Raw genomic sequence first — 18,317 nt, forward strand, 5'->3', positions numbered from 1 at the left:
CGATTTTTTTTTGCCTTTTTCATGCCTTGCTAATACTATAGCCTTACCTCCATTTTTTGGCATTTGAAAAATGCGCTAAAAATGCATTAACTTTGACGGCTAAAGTTTAAATGTAAAGGCCTTTGCAAAAATGTTGACAAACTTGCTCAGTTTGTGCCTGTCATGGTCTAAACCTGTTATTGCTGAACAATCCTTTTCATATTGATGCACAATCATGAGGACACTGAAGCATCAGCCTGAGCATTTGTTTCCAGCTGTTATCTTTTCTTTCCTGCATAATTCCATATGCAAGTTTAAAACAACTAGAGCAAACCAATAACTTTAACCAAGACCAGGCAGCCACAGATTGATTGAGGTTTTTATTCATCTGAACTGGAGACATGAGCTCATGCAGATCCAACAAGAGAACAGGGAACAGTTTTGCAGTATTAAATGTGAGGCGTTACCAGAATAAACATCCAGATACGGCTGCACGATACAAACAATCATGTCGTAGAAGCTTGATTTCACCACGTCGGAATCAGGTTTTAACACAAAATGGGTTTCAGTGAGAGTACACTGACTTTAAAGTGCAATTTGTGTTAAAACCTTGTTGGATTTGCAAATGCGTTGGTCATAATTCACACAGGGACATCAATAGAGGGACAAACACATGAATGGCTACATAATCAACTATAGCATTAGTATCAACTAGAGTGAAACCACTTCATATCGATGCACCGTTGCATAGTCTCAATGACAAAGCAATGCTCAGTCTGAGGTTTTCTCCTGATTGTGCCACTTCTCATAAGGGGATCTTCCTATATCATAGGTACTTAATTACTGAATTGACTGAATTAACAGACAAGCTGTAATTCTACTACTTTTTGTGCAGATTTTGTGCTACCAAGCAGAGCTAAATCAGTTCCTTAATGCGTGTTTAAAAAAAAAAAAAAAAAGTCAGCACAGGAAATGTCTCATCCGGACGTCATTGCATGTGCAAAATAAACATGGCCGCTTATCAAAGAAGCTGAGAGGTACGTCATAATGTGACACTCAAATATGGCCTCTGTAAGTCACACAGTCTTAATAAGAAAATGCCCTCAGTCCAGTTAGGTTAGCTCTAATAAAAAGGGTCAGATTGTACATAATCAAATAAAACATAAACGGTGAGGACGATGCAGCCGCAGCTCAGTGGGAACACCAGACTAAAGTCTGTGTTTTCAGTTTGTGGGTGTTTTGGGTGAGCACATGTTTTGGTCAATGAATTTTAAGTTCAGAAATGAGAAATTTAAGGCATATTTCTTTATCATGGTCAAGAAGGGAAAAAAAACCAAACATTTAAAAATCAGCTGATTTTCAATTTTTGTTTTGTAAAACCAAAACACTGATATACCAGAGGACAAAATATTTTAGCACATATGAGGACGTTGGTATTTTTCTGGCACCAAAATATATGAATTATCTCTATATTTTCCCTGATGTTTAAAATGTCTTTGAAACCGTACTTCATAATCATTTTTGAAATATATATATATTGCATCATAGTGGAAAAATATAGAGATAATTCACAAATTTTGGCACCAAAAAACAGCAGCGTCCTTATATATGTGTGCTTATTTGGAAAACAACAACTTCCGATCTCCCCATTGTAAAAAACTGGTGTTTTTTTGTCCTCTGGTATTTCTATTTTTTGGTTTTGGAAACAAAAATTGAAAATCAATTGATTTCTAAATGTTTGTTTATCCTAAATATGCCTTGAATTTCAATTTTAGTTTTTGAATTTGACAAACAAAAATCAAAAAACCAATGGTTTTTTTGTTTTTAGATTTCCTTTTCTGAATGGAAAATTCAATGACCAAAACATACACTGACCATTTTGCCTTCCTTGATGTGCATCAATCGCATAGAGATGGAAAAAAAACAGGGTGTTAAAGAGGCAAAGTGGAACTAAAAAAAGGGTGAGCACAGTTTCCACAGGTTCACAAACAGCAGATACAAAAGGACAGCAGTTAATGGTCAACAAACCACTTCCCACACGCTTTACACCAGCACACGATTGATATTTGATCACACCGAGACAAAGCCTGTGACTACTGACATATTTGTTTCTTTCTTTCTTTTCACAGTTTTACAAAAAAAGGTCATACAAAAAATCTCCCGACTTTACATTCACTAAAGGAAAAATTGTCGTTTCCTTTTAAAAAAGTGCTTTTTTTTTTGTACAGCGGACGATGACTTTCCTTTTAACTGCTCGGCTGCTTTCGCTCTTCAAGACCATCAGGACAGTTCACAGTATCTGGGCTTTAACAGTTGGTGGCCAAACTGGGGCACTTTCCACTGAAGCAAAAAAGTGCACATTAAGCAGGGTCAGAGCGTTTGGATGCGTCCAATGGGATGACAGCCACAGGAGGGAGAGATTTGTTTTGTTTTTTTTTTCTCTTTTTTGCATTCTTATGTCCTTGTGTGAGGAACGAGGAGACATAACGGGAGAAAATACATCACAACAACAAGGAGAAATAGAGGAGAGACAGAGTTAATGGCAACACTGGCTGATGTGGACCTAATCTAATCTAAAGCAGGCATGGATCCAACATGAAACCTGCCCAAACACATTGGTTTGTCTTGTTTTTCAACACAGTCAGCGTTTGGGGTCCCATGGTCTGAAAGTGTTCCTGTAAGTGAGGGCGTTTTAAACGTATAAAAGAGCAAAGAGGACGTCTTTCAAGCCTCCATGTAGCGAGGGGGGGGCTCCTTGGGTGGGATGGCAACAGCTTCCTCATACGGAGGCAGCAGCACCTGAAATAACAGCACAGAAGAAGACCAGTTATCCACCCATCTACAGTATACATGTAACGTTATGAAACGTTATCATTCATATATTCATCCTGGTGACCATGTTGATGAATAACATATTCTTACATTAACCAACATTAAATACAACAATGTAGAATTTAAATTTCTATTTAACGAATTTCTGCAGGACGTTAGATAATTAGATGTAAACATATATTGTAAATTGAAGTTTAAACCACAAAATTAATATCTCTTGGCACAATGTGAAATATTTGTGAAAGAATGGTGCAACTTTTTGTGGGATAAACAAATTAAGACATACAATTTAATGGCACATCTCTACCAGTAAATTTGACTTTCTTTGTGAACTGTTCTGTAATGCATTTTCATTGTGATTTATTGTCTTATTATTATTATTTTGGTCTTTTTGTAAGTTTGTCTTTTATCTATATATATTTTTTTGTTGTTGCTATGTATTTACATATACTGTTGCTAAATAAGATGTTATTCAATGTGCAATGTCCCTATCAACTAAACAAATAGAAAATATAATCTGTACATAAAGTACCATTTCTGGCCTTTCACAATAAGAGCCTCAGATATAGGTTATACAACTGTAACAAACAAATAACTTCAACCCCTGTTTAATGTAATAATACAAAAATAGTTTCAATGTGTTTTTAAAAGAGCAAGAATAATTCCTAACTATATTGATTGATGGAGTAACCAATGTTATTAACTATTAGTAGAAAAGGTATCAAACTTGGTTGTTATTTATGTTGGGCATATAAGCATTTTTGCTACTGCCTGTTTCAGTCTTGTTATATATTTTTAAATTGTGATTTATATTTTTTTTTTGTTAAACTGAAACAAACAAACTGAAACTAAACTGAAAACTGTAACTACAGCTTCTGTGTTCACACGGTAAATTGCACCCATAAGTTCATCTGCAGAAGCATTCCCAGGAATAGGTTGCACTTTATTTATGCATTTATTTATTTTTACCAGTTACATGATAACACTTGTGAATAGCTGGCATAACAAATAGTTTGTGGTTGAACAGTTTACTATTGATTTGGGATTATTAGATCTTAATACATTGATCAAGTCTGCTGTGCTGCTGTTCTCTCCATCCTCTGTGACTAAAGAAAGCAAGATTAGCTGCAAGGGTAACACACACACGCACACGCACACACACACACACCTCTATCAGAGGCCTCTCTGTGTGAATGGTGTTATAAAAGCAGTGAGGGACAGAGAGAGGGAGAATATGCACTGAGGGGATGGGATAGTGAAAGAGCCAGGGAGGCCCAGCTAACCCATCACATCCAGGATTTGAAATGAAGCAGACAAGCCGACAATTACGTAACGTGTCCAGAAGAAGAGAGCGGGACGGACAGGGATACATGCAGAGCGGGGGAAGGATGACCCTTGTGTATTTTTATGGCATTTATATAAAAGCAAGGGAGATAAGCAGCTGCGTGCTTGATGAGGGAGGCTGTAAAAAGCCATTTAGACACACTGCAGGCTTTGTCAGAGTAAAAATAGAAGCGGAGCCCCGTTCATCTGTGCACCCAGTGAAAATGCACCAGCGAAACCACGTCATGGCCATTCAGTCCCATATGGAAGCATTGAACCGGTGCTGGTTTCATTCATGTACGTTTGCTCCATTGGTTTTTTTCTTTCAAACTAAAGCAGCTCAGACTGATTTCTTTCATTTGACTAGACAAGTTTTGATATTATAGTCATTTGACCAATGTGCAATTTAGTTTTAGTCCAAATGTAGTCATCTGGACTATTTCAGTTATAGTCAACTAAGTGACAGGTTTTAGTTTTAAATCTGTTACAGATATAGTCGATTAAAATAAGAGTTAATGCATTTTCTTTTAAAGATTCAATAAGCATTGATGAACCTGATATTGAATGGGAACAGGGTTGGGGGTCAATTATAATTATAATAACATAATTGATAATTAATTACAATTATGGCATAATTATAATTGTCATTGCAATTTAAAAAAATCTGTTGCTGTCGTAATCATTATTACATTGTAATTGAGTTTAAATAATTGACTCTGTAATTGGAATTGCCATAAAAATTCTATACAATTTGTCAATTATAGTTTAATGCAAAACTGTAGAACCATGTTACAGTTCTATGTCCAGTTCTACACATATGTAGTCAAGCTCTTCCTAGCTAACCCTAACCACATTTTGCCAGTCATTATATCGCAACCCACTTTTTTTTTTTTAGAATTCAACCGACCAAATTTAGTTTTCCAAAAATAGCTGTTGAAAACACACACATATACAATGTCTTTTATAACATAAATCTATATATTTTCCTGTGCAACATGCAGTTCACAGCATGCCTGTCAAAAAATAAAAGACAAGTCCAACATGACAGACATCAAGTAATTATTTATTTTTGACCAGCTGTCTGTGACCCTGCCAGTACAGGTCCGCGACCCGCCAGTTGAGAATCGCTGGTCTAGTTATTGTCACTTTAAAAAATGCAGTTGACAAAAACTCTGAGGAAAACCTTTTAGTTAACAAAATGAACTAATTATGCTTAATAAATGATCAGTATAACTTAAGCCTCAGTTAAAGGTGAGGCCATTTTTTGTAAAAAAAAAAAAACTCTTTTAAAATCAAAATTCAAGGGTGATTAAATCACCATTAAATGAGTGAAAAAGGACTGAATAAAACTAAAAGTAACAATGAATGAATGATATGTTTAGAAAATGTAAAAACATTTGTAACTTGTATATCTTAAGTGCAATTAGCACCCAGCAGCACATGTCCGCTCTGTGCAGAAAGGCCATACGACACACGATATGAAATGGAAAGATGCTGGATTAGCTCCTGAGGGTACGGTTCCGTTTTGTGAAGTGAAAAAGACGTCAGCGCTGTGACACGGGGTGATGGCAGTGCAAGGACAAAGTGACTGAGAGACGGAGTCTGAGGGACGACAGGGGGTGTGAGGCAGATTAACTGATTACGTCATCAGCGCCGTGGACAGATTGCAAACACACAGATGGACAAATGGAGACCATGAGCACACGAAACGCTCCCAGGAACACCGTGATCCAGTGCTGAGGCGACAGAGTGGAGAGGATAACCCTCGGATCTACTCTACGGCCACAAAGTTCATGCAACACATGAGGAGAACATGCAAGCTCTAGCCACAAAGGTCCCAGGTCCACCACAGGAAATGAAAATGGGTATTTTTGCAGTGAGGATTAAGGGCTACAAAGTATAGCTGTATATTCAAGATTAAACCTGGTAACATTTTTAAAACACAGATATAGACATAGTGTAGGCTTCATAGATCAACTAATTAAAGGTATTTCTTCTGACAAACGGGAGAATTTATTCAAACAAATATTGAAGGTGGAATTTGCTGCGTGCAAGATTGCTATTGACTCCATCACTAACATTGGATTTGTTGACAAATGGTCATGTGACTTAACTTCAGCAAAGTTTCTTTAAAATGTGTTTTTACTTCATTCTTACCCTGATTCCTTGTGTGTACCCCTTTTCACTTATTTCTAATACCCCTTTCTCTTATTTCTAAAGTAAACCTTTCTCTTATTTCTAAAGTATTTAATTGTGTAAATTACTAAATAATTCAGTTTTAGATATCTCACCCCCTCCAAATACTGTACACATGGATACAAATTTACAAATGATGGCAGTCATTTTAAATCCCGAATTGATGAAAAAAAAATAAAAAGTCCTGCAATTACCTCAAATGATGCTAGAAAATTAAATAATCATTCATAATATCAAGGAAATGTCAGTGATTTAAACTATAAGGTCCTGTAATGCTTGGATATTGTTGGTCTCACATATACTTTATATGTATTTTATACCTGGAAGTGCAAAGAAACTAGGGCACATTAATGCTAAAACTGCTCTTTTTCCCGCCTAATATCTGTGGCCCACTCGAGATGAAACTGCTTTGTATTTGACCCCTGGAGTAGATTGTTACTTTACCAACTAAACACTTGTTTGTAAATGAAATTGCTGACATTTAAATTACTGCATGAATTCCCACAACTTGGTATAGCTTAGCACAGCACAGTGCAATTCAAAATAAAGTAACTATTGTGGCACATTGAAGTGCTGCTATAAACAGGAGCAGGTGAGACTATAATTGGATACACTCAACACAAGTTAATCAACATGAAGGTGACATTTGTAGCCGTTGGTAACAATATGTGCAGCTAATACAATGGACTGAAGGAGAAAGGACATCAATGCATCATATTGAGAGCTGACAGTGAAGGAGGCTGTGTCGTGTGTGTATTGTATAAGTCCTTGAGGTGGGACGCGGGGACTCACCGTGGTGTCATTGGTGGTGACGTAAACCAGGACCTCCGTGGTTCCTCTGCCACTCACGTATCTGTAGCAGTTCCACACACAGCCAATCAGGTAGGCCTGTGGGCAGGGGGCGGAGACAAAAAAAAAACACACACACAATGACCTTTGGAAACAATGTTTAGTTGGAAGTGCTTATCCTCAGGCATCCAATGGCCATTAAGATCAGCTAATGGAGGGAATTTGTTGTAATTTTCCCTCTTTTACAAACTAAAAGTCTAGGTTTGTGTGGCTTGGCAGAAGGAGGCTGTGAGGGAGTGCAGCAGCATGTGTGAGCATCCTGATGAGTCGCTGCCTCCGCCAGCAGAAAGAACAACCATCACCGTGCCAACCAATCACTTAGGCTTCTGCTGAGTCAAACTCCTACGTTAGCAACCCAACTGGAAGGTCAGTTTGACCAGGAACACCTTAGTTAGCACACAGCAGTAATCCTGATAACACCGTTAGCCTGACAAGCTCTGATTTAAGGTCGACTCCTCCACATCATAAATGACCAAAAGGTGCTTTGGATCTTTATGGAAAAAACAGTATTGGTGTTGTTTGCTAAAATTAACTTGAACAAGGTTCCAGACAGAGCGAGCAGTAGAGAAATGGAGCAAGATACAGAAAATTAGCTGTTTGCCAATATCCGATATGACGATATTGTCCAACACTAAATTTCTTGCTTTACACATCAGCTCATTCACCCAATCACTCTCACATTCACACACCAGTGGGACAGGACTGCCATGCAAGGCGCTAGTCGACCACTGGGAGCAACTTAGGGTTCAGTGTCTAGCCCAAGGACACTTCGACACATAGTCAGGTACTGGGATCGAACCCCCAACCTCTCGATCAGAAGACAACCCTCTACCACCTGAGCCACGGTTGCCCTAATGCAATGACTTAATACAATGTTCCGTAATACAAGCACACAGGCTTTTCTCTGTATGTAGTGTTGATTTTGCAGGTAAAATGTGTCTCGTTTTGTTTAGAAGAAAAAGTCTTAACATCAATTTAATAGCGCCACCACATGTTTGTTCAATGTGACAAAGATGTAATTAAGATGTTTTTTAAGTGCTCTGGTAGTTTAAAGATGCTCAAACACTGTTTAAGTGAATATGTATAAAGATGGGATGTATTTTACATGTATGTAAACAAGACAGAGAACCCAGGAGAAGATCTATTGTCTTTAACTTTCTCCTCCAGCCTCTATTATTTCACTAATTCTCCCACTAAATCCTTGAAATAAATAATTTTGATCACTATTTCAAAACTTCACACAGCATTGTGTGCTTTGTTTATTACTCAGAAGATTGTAAATTGAGGATTTCCTGTTATTGTTAATGTGTAGCTGTAGTTTAAAAATGAACCCATATATCTACAGATATTTGGTGTAATAAGCAGCCCGGCTGTCCTACATACTTAACACAGCTATTCACCAGGGATGTGACGTTTGTGACTGCAAGTCCTGCAGTGTGTCTTCCAGAGGCTGCTTGCTGTCATCAGAACCCCAGCTTTGGCTTTGAATATCTGCTGAGAACATTTCTAATCTCCGCTTAAAGGAGAAACAACTTGATTTGATTGTACAGATGACTGCAACTTCATGCCCCATCTCGTCCCAGAGCCTGAGAGCGGGGATTCATCCATGCATTAAGGGAGAGCGAGCTTGACGGGACTTGGTTTCCTGTTGTCCCTGACCCGCTGCTGTCTGACTGCGCGATAATGTCACGAGGAGAATTGACGACTGGAATATTCCCACTGGTAGGTTCGTTTTACACGCCATATGCTCCGTGCTATGAGGCGTACACAGAAGCACACTTAATTGCATTTGTAATAAGCTCAGCAGATCTATGAAAAGAGGCAATTTCCCAGTGAACAAATGTTCAGAGTGTGTGTGTGTAATCAGCTGTATGTATGGATCTCATTACAACATGCTTTTGTTCACATCTGGCCAGTTTAATATAGCGAGTCAAATGAGTTGAACACATCATTCCCCAAAGCCTGATTAAGCAAAGGATGCTGAAGCTTTGATGGGCTTACCTTGAAGGACAGGATGCAGCCGATGAAGAGGAGGACTGCGAAGACTAGGCACATGTTGTTGGTGGACATGATGTCCTCTTTGTAGGGAAACGTCCCTGGCTGCAAAACAAGTAGAGACAAGGGGGTTATCACTTATTTTCTTATGTGAAATGTTAGAAAAGGCTTGATCAAGGCTTGATTGTGGTAATGTATATGGTGAGCTGAGTAGTATTATATATCTATATTTATTTTTCCAATATTTTATTTAAGTGTGTCATTACATTCCTCATTTATAATTCTTTAGAGAGCACCTTAATTTTGTTGTACATGTTTTACACTGACAATAAAAGCTTCTATTCTATTCTATTCTATCAAGTGATAATAATTCAAAAGAGAACAATAGTCAGCAAGAGTATGATAACCCATTTATTATTGACCAGGAATATTCTACAGTTTAATAAAATCATTTAAAAGACCCTAAAAATCAGGGGTGACAAACTCATTTCAGTTCAGGGGCCAAATACGGAGCAGTTTGATTTCAAGTAGGGCACAGATTTTATGCGGGGGAAAAAAAAAGAGTAATTTCAACATTATTGATCCCTAGTTTGCACTTCTACATATTTATAAAATACAAAGTATGTAAGAAACAGACAATATCCAAGCAATAAGTGATAGACAGCAGTCCAAAAAGGATCTTCACTTTAAAATTCCTTGATTTTGTTGCAAAATTCTACGTAATTAAGGAAAATGTGTAATAATTTGAGGAAAATTTAGGAATTTTGGAAGAATTTAGATTTTTTTTCCCCACAGTTTAATATTAAAAACGACTTCCATGATGTTCTATAAGCACAGGGAAAACTGTGATCTCCTGCAAATATTGTTGAGTTTCATTCACACAATGATTCATGTTTGTCTGTAATTTTTACTGTCTCCTGTGTGTCACAAATATGGATTTAAATCAATAAAGCACATTCAAGTAATGAATAGTAAGTGATTATACTTCCATAATAAAGTAAAAGTATGCATTTCATTAAGCAGGAAGCAAACATGAAATAAGTCTGACTATCATAATGGTTTCCTGAACTTAAAAAGAAAACAAAACCTATTGTAAAATAAGGGAATTTCAAAGATTAGTAGAATTAAGGATAGACAAACAGACTTTATTAGTCTAATGGAAAACAAACGAAGCTCACCAGCTGCTGAATGTAGTCCTGGACCGTGTTGGGATAAACTACAACACTAATGGCCACCAGCGTGTTAAGGGCAAAGTCGAAGATTTGGTAGCAGAAGAAGGGAATGATCCAAGCCGCGTGTTGCTGTACAGGAAGAGATTCAGGTTAGTCCTACGATGGAGACGTGCACTGCACACCAATCACTGCACTTTGCTTTGTTCGCTCACCTTGTAAGCACCGTACGTGGCCATGCCACATATGAGGATCATGAGTAAAGATATCGCAGTGGCTATACAGATGTCTGCACACAAAGAGACACACACAGACAGCAGAGTGAGAAATAATATTACAGTTTTCAGGTAAACAGCACCAACTTTCATTGAAGGGTCCAAACTAATAGACCAGACATGGGCAACTGGCGACCCGGGGCCACATGCGGCCCTCTGACTAATTTGTGCAGGCCCCAAAATAAACGTACAAAATGACTTGTATACATAAATTACAGCAAAATACACAAAAGGATAACAAAAATACAAAAAAAAAAAAAAAAATGAAAAAAGAAAATATACAAAATGAGAAAAAGACCACAAAAATACACAACATAAATACACAACATGACCACAAAAATACAATTACAAAACAGAATTAAACAGAAATAGTTAATACAGAAAAAGGCCAAAAAATACACATTAGAAAACTTAAAAATGACAACAAAAATTACAAAAAAAAAATACATCATGACAACAGAAATCTACAAAATGACAAAAAAAAAACATATAAAATGATAAAAAAAAAATAATATATATATACAAGAGGACAACAAAAAAACAAACTGACTACAAAAAGGGTAGCAACAATTCACAAAGTGATTTAAAAATCCCCAAAACATAGAAAATTACAGAAAAATACACAAAACAACAACTAATCCGCAAAACAAAGCCCGTTGTTCTTTCCTATATTAATACTAAGATTGGTCATTATTCTAAATGTTGACAATATGGGCCTTGGATCAGACAATTACATTTTTGTGGGCCCTGCTGTGATCAGAAGCGTTGAGTATCACTTACTAACAAACCCTGGAGTCAGAACAAAGAATGAGACTTGTGTGGGCTGAATGCTGAGTTTCAGTTTACAAAATAAGATATACAAGTAAAAAAATGATTAAAACACGACCGAGAGAACAAAATGTAGCAAAAGCCTGAAGTAACCCGACTATTTTTAGCCTTCGATCTGTTTTGAACAAACAATAAAAAAACAAGTGTGTGATTGTTATGCAAGAGGTTCTCGTAACAGAATGACTGGAAAATACCTCTGATATATTACAGCTGTGTGATCTCACATTAGAGATCGCAAACACGGGATCATGTGACTTGACAAAAACTGAATGGACTCTTGTACGTCATGTCTGCGAAGCATCTGATCCCCCTTTCACCCGTGCGTTTTGTTTACAGTCAACAACGTGTGTGTGCGTATAAATATGTACTCCACACGTCTGTGACGCCTGCTGCATTCACAACACGAGCTCGTCTCCGTCCTTATTTTTGTCACGTCACAATCTTTCAGCGATGCCGCTCAGGCACGCACACCACGCCAATCAACATGGCCGTTGCAATCCGACGCAGAATTAGAGAGCTTGTTGTTAATTAGAGTAGCCAGTGACGGCGCCCGCGGCCGTCCCGAGGAGACGGTGACGATGATAGCTGCTGCAGGGGCAAAAACGCTGAAAAACACACATGCACTCAGATTTAGTTCTCTCTCGCGTTGCGCAGCTTACTCAGCTCGGTCTGTGCTGAGAGAAGCATCCTAAGAAAAAGCACGAGGTGAGCAAAAAGGTCGGCAGGCTGCACAGCTGCACATGGACACAACAACGCACACGCAAACTATTTCATGAGTGATGTGCAGAGATGTTTCCAACAAGGCAGACACCGACCTCAGAGCAGCACTTTGAATCTCTTTCCCAAACATCTGAATGTATTATTATTTTATATCTTATGCCAGAAACATGTGACCTGGTGATGTGTACAACTTTAAAGAGTAGGTTTGTGGTGTCAGTAACGTTTTGAGACTTTAGTGAAAGATAAGCAACATAAAAATATCACAATTAAATTCACATTTATCCTTCATCTTATTTAAATGGTCACCAGATTGTATTTATATATTTCAAGGATGTAAAGTTTATATACAAACGATAATAATTAAAAAAAAGAAAATGAACTGTTAGTTTATCACTGTTAATAATGATCACAAGTTAAATGAAATAAAATGGAAGGACTTATTTATTCAATTTCATATAAAAATGTTGGGATACTTGATACCACTTGATTTTTTTTTTTTTTTATTAAACACTACAAAAATCGCATTTCCAGAGAAAATACAAGTGCAACCACTGTATGCTGAAAAACTCTGACCAGTTAAAGGCAAAGGATTTTAAGTGTTTTTTTTTCTCTCCTTCATTTCTATGTGGGAGAACATGGTTAAACAGAAGATACTGGTTTGGCCCCTGGGCCAGCAGAAACCTTACTTAAAGAGACAGCATTTTGTATTGCTATTTTATGCAAACACAGATTGAAATTGTTCTAGTTGCGCTTGGAGAAAAATTAAATAAAACAAAACAAAATTTTAAAAATCTGAAAACTGAACAATAAGCAAAAAGCTTATTAAGCTCTACTAAAATTACATTTAAATCCCTAAAGTTTTGTATTCATTTCGACTGCGGATTGATGCAGATTCCACATCAAAGGGGTCAAAGTGCATTTATCCAATGTTTGAAAAGCAAACCAAAGGAAAACCAATAATAAACAATCAAAATGTGGTCAATAATCATCTATTAGACCTGATGAATAAAGAAGAAACAAGAAGACACAGTCATCAACATCCCCCGCAAGATTTATTATAACTCACAACCTTTTCCTAAATATCCTAAATCAAACTTACATGTATACATAAGAAAATGTTATCACATCAGAATATAAAATTACTAACTTTCTTAAACGGTTTGTAAGAAAAGCTGTTCCCTTTGAAGATACATCGAACAGAGTAAAAAAAATGGCACATGGGCAATAACTAGGGGAAAAATATTTGCACACTGCTCATTTTGGAACTCCATCAAGGTATTGATGCCCCGAAGCTACACACCGAATGTGGTTATCGCATCTTAAACAGTTTATGAGAAAAGCTGTCTCCTTTCAAGATACCTCAAACAGAGTAAAAAAAACCGGAAAAGGGCAATAACTCCGGAAAAAATAATTTCGCGTTTCTCATTTTCGAACTCCATCTAGTTATTGATACCCCGAAGCCACACACCGAATGTGGTTATCGTATCTTAAACTGTTTCTGAGAAAAGCCTTCCCCTTTGAAGATACTTCGAACAGAGTAAAAAAAAGGCAAAGGGCAATAATTCTGGAAAAATCATTGCGCGTTTCTCATTTTCGAACTCCATCTAGGTATTGATACCCTGAAGTCACACACCGAATTTGGTTGTCGTATCTTAAACAGTTTTTGAGAAAAGCTGTCCCCTTTAACTCTGACTGACAGACACACGGATGGAGGGACGCACGGATGGACGGAGCTCAAACCTATATCCCCCTTAACACTTTGTGGCGGGGGATAATAATCCTACTATTAGGGTTTCCACTGAGATGTCTTCATTGTAATGTATTTCTAATGCATCCTTTGGTAGATTTCTTCTTGATATGAACTCAATGCTGATGGACATGTTGTGCTAATCCCTATACGTGTTCCCGTGAGGGAGAAGCAGATTAAACATACTCACTTGCATCGTCCATGACATCGATGTCTGTTCCCAGCTCAGAGCTGGTAAGGTGGTAGCGGTACTGAACTGGGTCATTGAGAGCTGATAACAAGATGAGTAGGACCACTGCATTGATGAGCTGTGGGGGACAGACAGGAAATCAATGTTCATGTGACATCGGTCAATTCATTTGGTTGCATATATCGGATTAGCAGAAGCTGTGAGTAATGGGTCAGGTGCAGGCAAACGAACAGAATTGCAACAATAAAAACAAATCCAAGCAGAAAGGGATTTTAAAACTAATTATCTCTTGTTTTTCAGTGTTTTAGAATCATGACAAAGCTTAAGAATATAACATGATCCAATAATAAAGATGTGATAAATGATCATCTGATTTATTCTGCATTAAATGCTGCATTATTGTCGTCCAAACGTCATATTCAGTGTCTTGCCCGAGGACACTTCCACACATAGAAAGGTAAAACCCTGGGATCGAACGACCAACCTCTAAATGAGAAGACGACCCTCTCTACCACCTGAACCACGGTCGCTCAAATGACTTGAAAACATACATTAATGACAGCGAAATACTCATAAGCAGCACCAAATTACACAAGATGTTACTGAAAATCTACAAAACTACTCCAATTACAGAAATACAGCATTTGACAAAACACACAAAATGAAAAAAAAAGTACAAAATTAAAATAAATTGCCAATACATAAAATTATACAAAACAAACAAAACAGCAAAAATACACAGAATGACTCCAAAAACACACCAAACTACAACAAAAATACACAAAATTAATTTAAAAAAATGCTACACAACAGATAAAACGCACAAAACAACAACAAAACCTTTTGTTATTTACTTTGTTAATGCTCAGATTGGTTGTTATTATAAATGCTGATGCCAATGGGAACGTTTACTTTATATCTCTTAGAATCAAGGACAATAGGTTTTGATACAAATGACTTGATATCTTATTTTACAGTTTCAAAATTAGAAATAACTATCAAAAATAAAATGTCATTGCCACACTTTCAGAAAACATTCAAACTGAACAAATATTTGCTTTAAAACTTTCTATTATGATTATTAAATGATAAATTATATCTTTACAAGTAACGTATTATAAAATATAGAAAAACAAAAGCAGAACAAAGGCATTAATCGCCTGCTGACCAGGTTAAACACAATGCTGTAGAGAAAGGATCTCCGTGACAGCTATCCAAAAACATCTTACACAAGCGCATTTGTTCCTTTTTCCGGCTCCGTTCGACAACGTTGTGAAACAGCAATAGATTTAAATAGCCAAGATGGACGAACACTGGTTAAGGTCAAGGATTTACCAGGCTTACTATCCTATGTTTAAAACTTTGGTTTATCCTGTGGGTAAATACAGAAACAATCTATATTTAAAAAAAAGCCTAAAACCCAGAAGACGCACAAGTCTAAGACAGAGAAAACACAAAGACTCACAAACTCTCAGTAAAAACCGTACATTTCAGAATAAAATATATTCTGCACAGAGCAAAGAGAATAACTTTTATTCTGACAGGGTTACTTGGTGTTTTCTTATGAAAAAGAGCGGATTGGTCAACCATCTTGAAGATTAAGTCCATATATTTGTATATTTCTCTTCCCTGACTTTTTTCCAGTGGTAATTTTGTCGACTGATACCGTTTCAATAGTCCAAAAACGATGACTATGAATAAATCAAGAAGATGCATAACTGGAGTTTGTTGTCCAAATAATTAAAACTAGATTCAAAAAGCTTCCAAATGCTAAAATGAATAGGAGCTAGCTTTGTTTTACAGACATAGGAGTGAATCAGTTTGAATGTGTGTTTCTGCTGCTGTAAACCAAAGTAATGTAAAGATAAGCTGCTGAGTAAAGCATTAGAATTAGCCGACGTGTTGCAATCCTTAGAATGAACCAGATCTACTGAATCTATCCATAACTAACCACATGGGGCCAAATCCAGCCCCAATGTGATTATTACCAACTAATTTAGCAGAAGTAGATATCCCAAACTAAATGAAATCCCCCAGTCGCAGTATTGCATAACTGCAGTCATTTTATTCAAAAAACGTGGTAAAAAGTTCCAATCTTTCTAAAAATCTTGCAATTTCTCCCAAACGTTTCCACAAAATCTCTTTTTTAAGGGAAGATCCTGCAGCGACTGATAATGAAAACTAGAGCACAATGATGTTGAAAAATGACTCTTTAGTCCTTATACTGTACCTAGAAATCTGTGGCCTACTTGAGATCAAACTGCTCTGAATTTGGCCCCTGGAACTAAAATAAGATTAACACTGCTGTACTAAGGATGAGTCGAATGACATCACTGAGTTTAGTTGACAGAAACTAGATTAATACTAATTAAAACAAGAAGACATAGTCATCAACATCCCCCGCCAGACTGGTTGTCATTATAACTCACAACTTTTTCCTAAATCTAAGAACTTAGATGTATACATAAGAAAATATTATGACATCAGAATATAAAATTACTAATTATCTTAAACGGTTTCTAAGAAAAGCTGTCCCCTTTGAAGATACATCAAACAGAGTAAAGAAAACGAAAAAAGGGCAATAACTCCGGAAAAAATAATTGCGCGCTTCTCATTTTCGAACTCCATCAAGGTATTGATACCCTGAAGCCACACAGCAAATGGGGTTATCGTATCTTAAACGGTTTCTAAGAAAAGCTGTCCCATTTGAAGATACCTCGAACAGAGTCCAAAAAACAAAACAAGGGCAATAACTCGGGAAAAAATTATTGTGCGCTTCTCATTTTCCAACTCCATCAAGCTATTGATACCCTGAAGCCACACACCGAATTTGGTTATCGTATCTTAAACGATTTCTTAGAAAAGCTGTCCCCTTTAACTCGGTCGGACGGAGCTCAAACCTATATCCCCCTTCACACTATGTGGCGGGGGATAATAAATAAATAATTCCATCCATCCATTCTCAGACCCACTTGTTCCTTTTTCCAGAGTTGCGGGGGTCTGTTGGTGCCTATCTCCTGCTTTCAATGGGCGTTAGGCGGGGGTACACCCTAGACAGAGCGCCAGTCCATAGCAGGGCGCAGACAGACAGACAACCACTCACATTCACAGACACAACATAAAAGTCATGTTCTTGGATTGTGGGAGTAAGAAAACCCACGCAGCACAGGGAGAACATGCAAACTCCACACAAAAAGGACCCAAGTGTCCAACCCAGGACCTTCTAGTTGTGAGGCAGACATGCTACCCACTATGCCCTAAATAAATAATTCTGATGACAAATTTAGGAGCAACACTGAATTAAAAAACATAAATTAAAAAAATCAATTTGTAATTTGTTGTAAAGATATTACTAAAACATTCTGTTGTGTGTTATTTTTTTGTTTATTTTGGTGTTATTTGTCCTGTCACTTAATTTTCTGAGGGAGCATGTGTTGTTGTGTACCTGGGAAATTAGACATAAATGATAGAATGTACACCTGTATCCAAATTACTGCTGTGTTATTAATTATTTTATGGTAAAATGTTGAAGAATGGGCGTTTTAGAAAAGACAAAAAGGGAAACCTTGTCAGCAACGTGAGAAAAACCACCCAAACTCGTTCTTCTCTGAGACGTTTTTCCGACATTTTTCATTCATGTAATATATTATTGTTAGGGTTCCCATCCCTGATATGACAGCCGGACTCACCATGTACCATATCCCCAGGATAATGGTGCCCGTCCGGACATGGCAGCACAGGCAGCAGCTGGTCGAGTACCAGCGGTCCCACGGTGAAATCATCTTCAACCCCGAGCGACCAGAGTCCGTTCACGCTATTTCATGAAGGCCAAGCCGACGGACGGCGACGGTAAACGGCTGCAGTGGGCCGTGGAGAAGGGACGGAGAGCCGGCAGAGCAGAGCGCTGAGGACGGACACATTCAGTGGAGTGAGGAGGAGGAAGAGGAGGAGGAGGAGGAAGAGGAGGAGGAGGAGGAGGAAGAGGAGGAGGACCGGGACTCACCGAGTCTCCCCGAGATTTACCGAGTCCGCTAATCCGGTTTATCTCAGAGTCACGTGACCAGCAGCAGGCATGTTGACCGACATCACTTTTTTTTTTTGTTTTTACCGACATCACAAGTACCGATGATGATGATGATGATGATGATGATGATGATGATGGGCGGCAAGTGATATTATACCCATATTATTTATTGGTTATTTTTGTACAACTT

General features: G+C 37.6%; 1 protein-coding gene across 1 annotated transcript; it reads right to left on the reverse strand.

The window, feature by feature from the left end:
• Positions 1-345: 345 nt before the first annotated feature.
• laptm4b (lysosomal protein transmembrane 4 beta) lies at positions 346-18,021 on the reverse strand. Its single transcript, XM_028461137.1, has 7 exons — positions 17,793-18,021; positions 14,104-14,221; positions 10,559-10,632; positions 10,353-10,475; positions 9,181-9,279; positions 7,123-7,218; positions 346-2,778 (listed from the first exon to the last, which is right to left on the reverse strand). Exons 1-7 carry the CDS (start codon positions 17,883-17,885, stop codon positions 2,704-2,706), a joined length of 678 nt encoding a protein of 225 aa, XP_028316938.1. The 5' UTR covers positions 17,886-18,021; the 3' UTR covers positions 346-2,703.
• Between the last annotated feature and the right edge of the window lie 296 nt (positions 18,022-18,317).

This window comes from Gouania willdenowi, chromosome 11, assembly GCF_900634775.1.
Source record: "Gouania willdenowi chromosome 11, fGouWil2.1, whole genome shotgun sequence".
Lineage (NCBI taxonomy): Eukaryota > Metazoa > Chordata > Actinopteri > Blenniiformes > Gobiesocidae > Gouania > Gouania willdenowi.

What these genes read in the sequence shown, in the direction of transcription:
- laptm4b (XM_028461137.1), bottom strand. Translation starts at nt 17,885, where the DNA reads ATGATTTCACCGTGGGACCGCTGGTACTCGACCAGCTGCTGCCTGTGC. An exon ending in CGATGTCATGGACGATGCAA is followed by an intron (nt 10,633 to 14,103) that starts GTGAGTATGTTT and finishes CTTTGTGTGCAG; the next exon opens with ACATCTGTATAGCCACTGCG. An exon ending in GCTGCATCCTGTCCTTCAAG is followed by an intron (nt 7,219 to 9,180) that starts GTAAGCCCATCA and finishes CCCTGCCCACAG; the next exon opens with GCCTACCTGATTGGCTGTGT.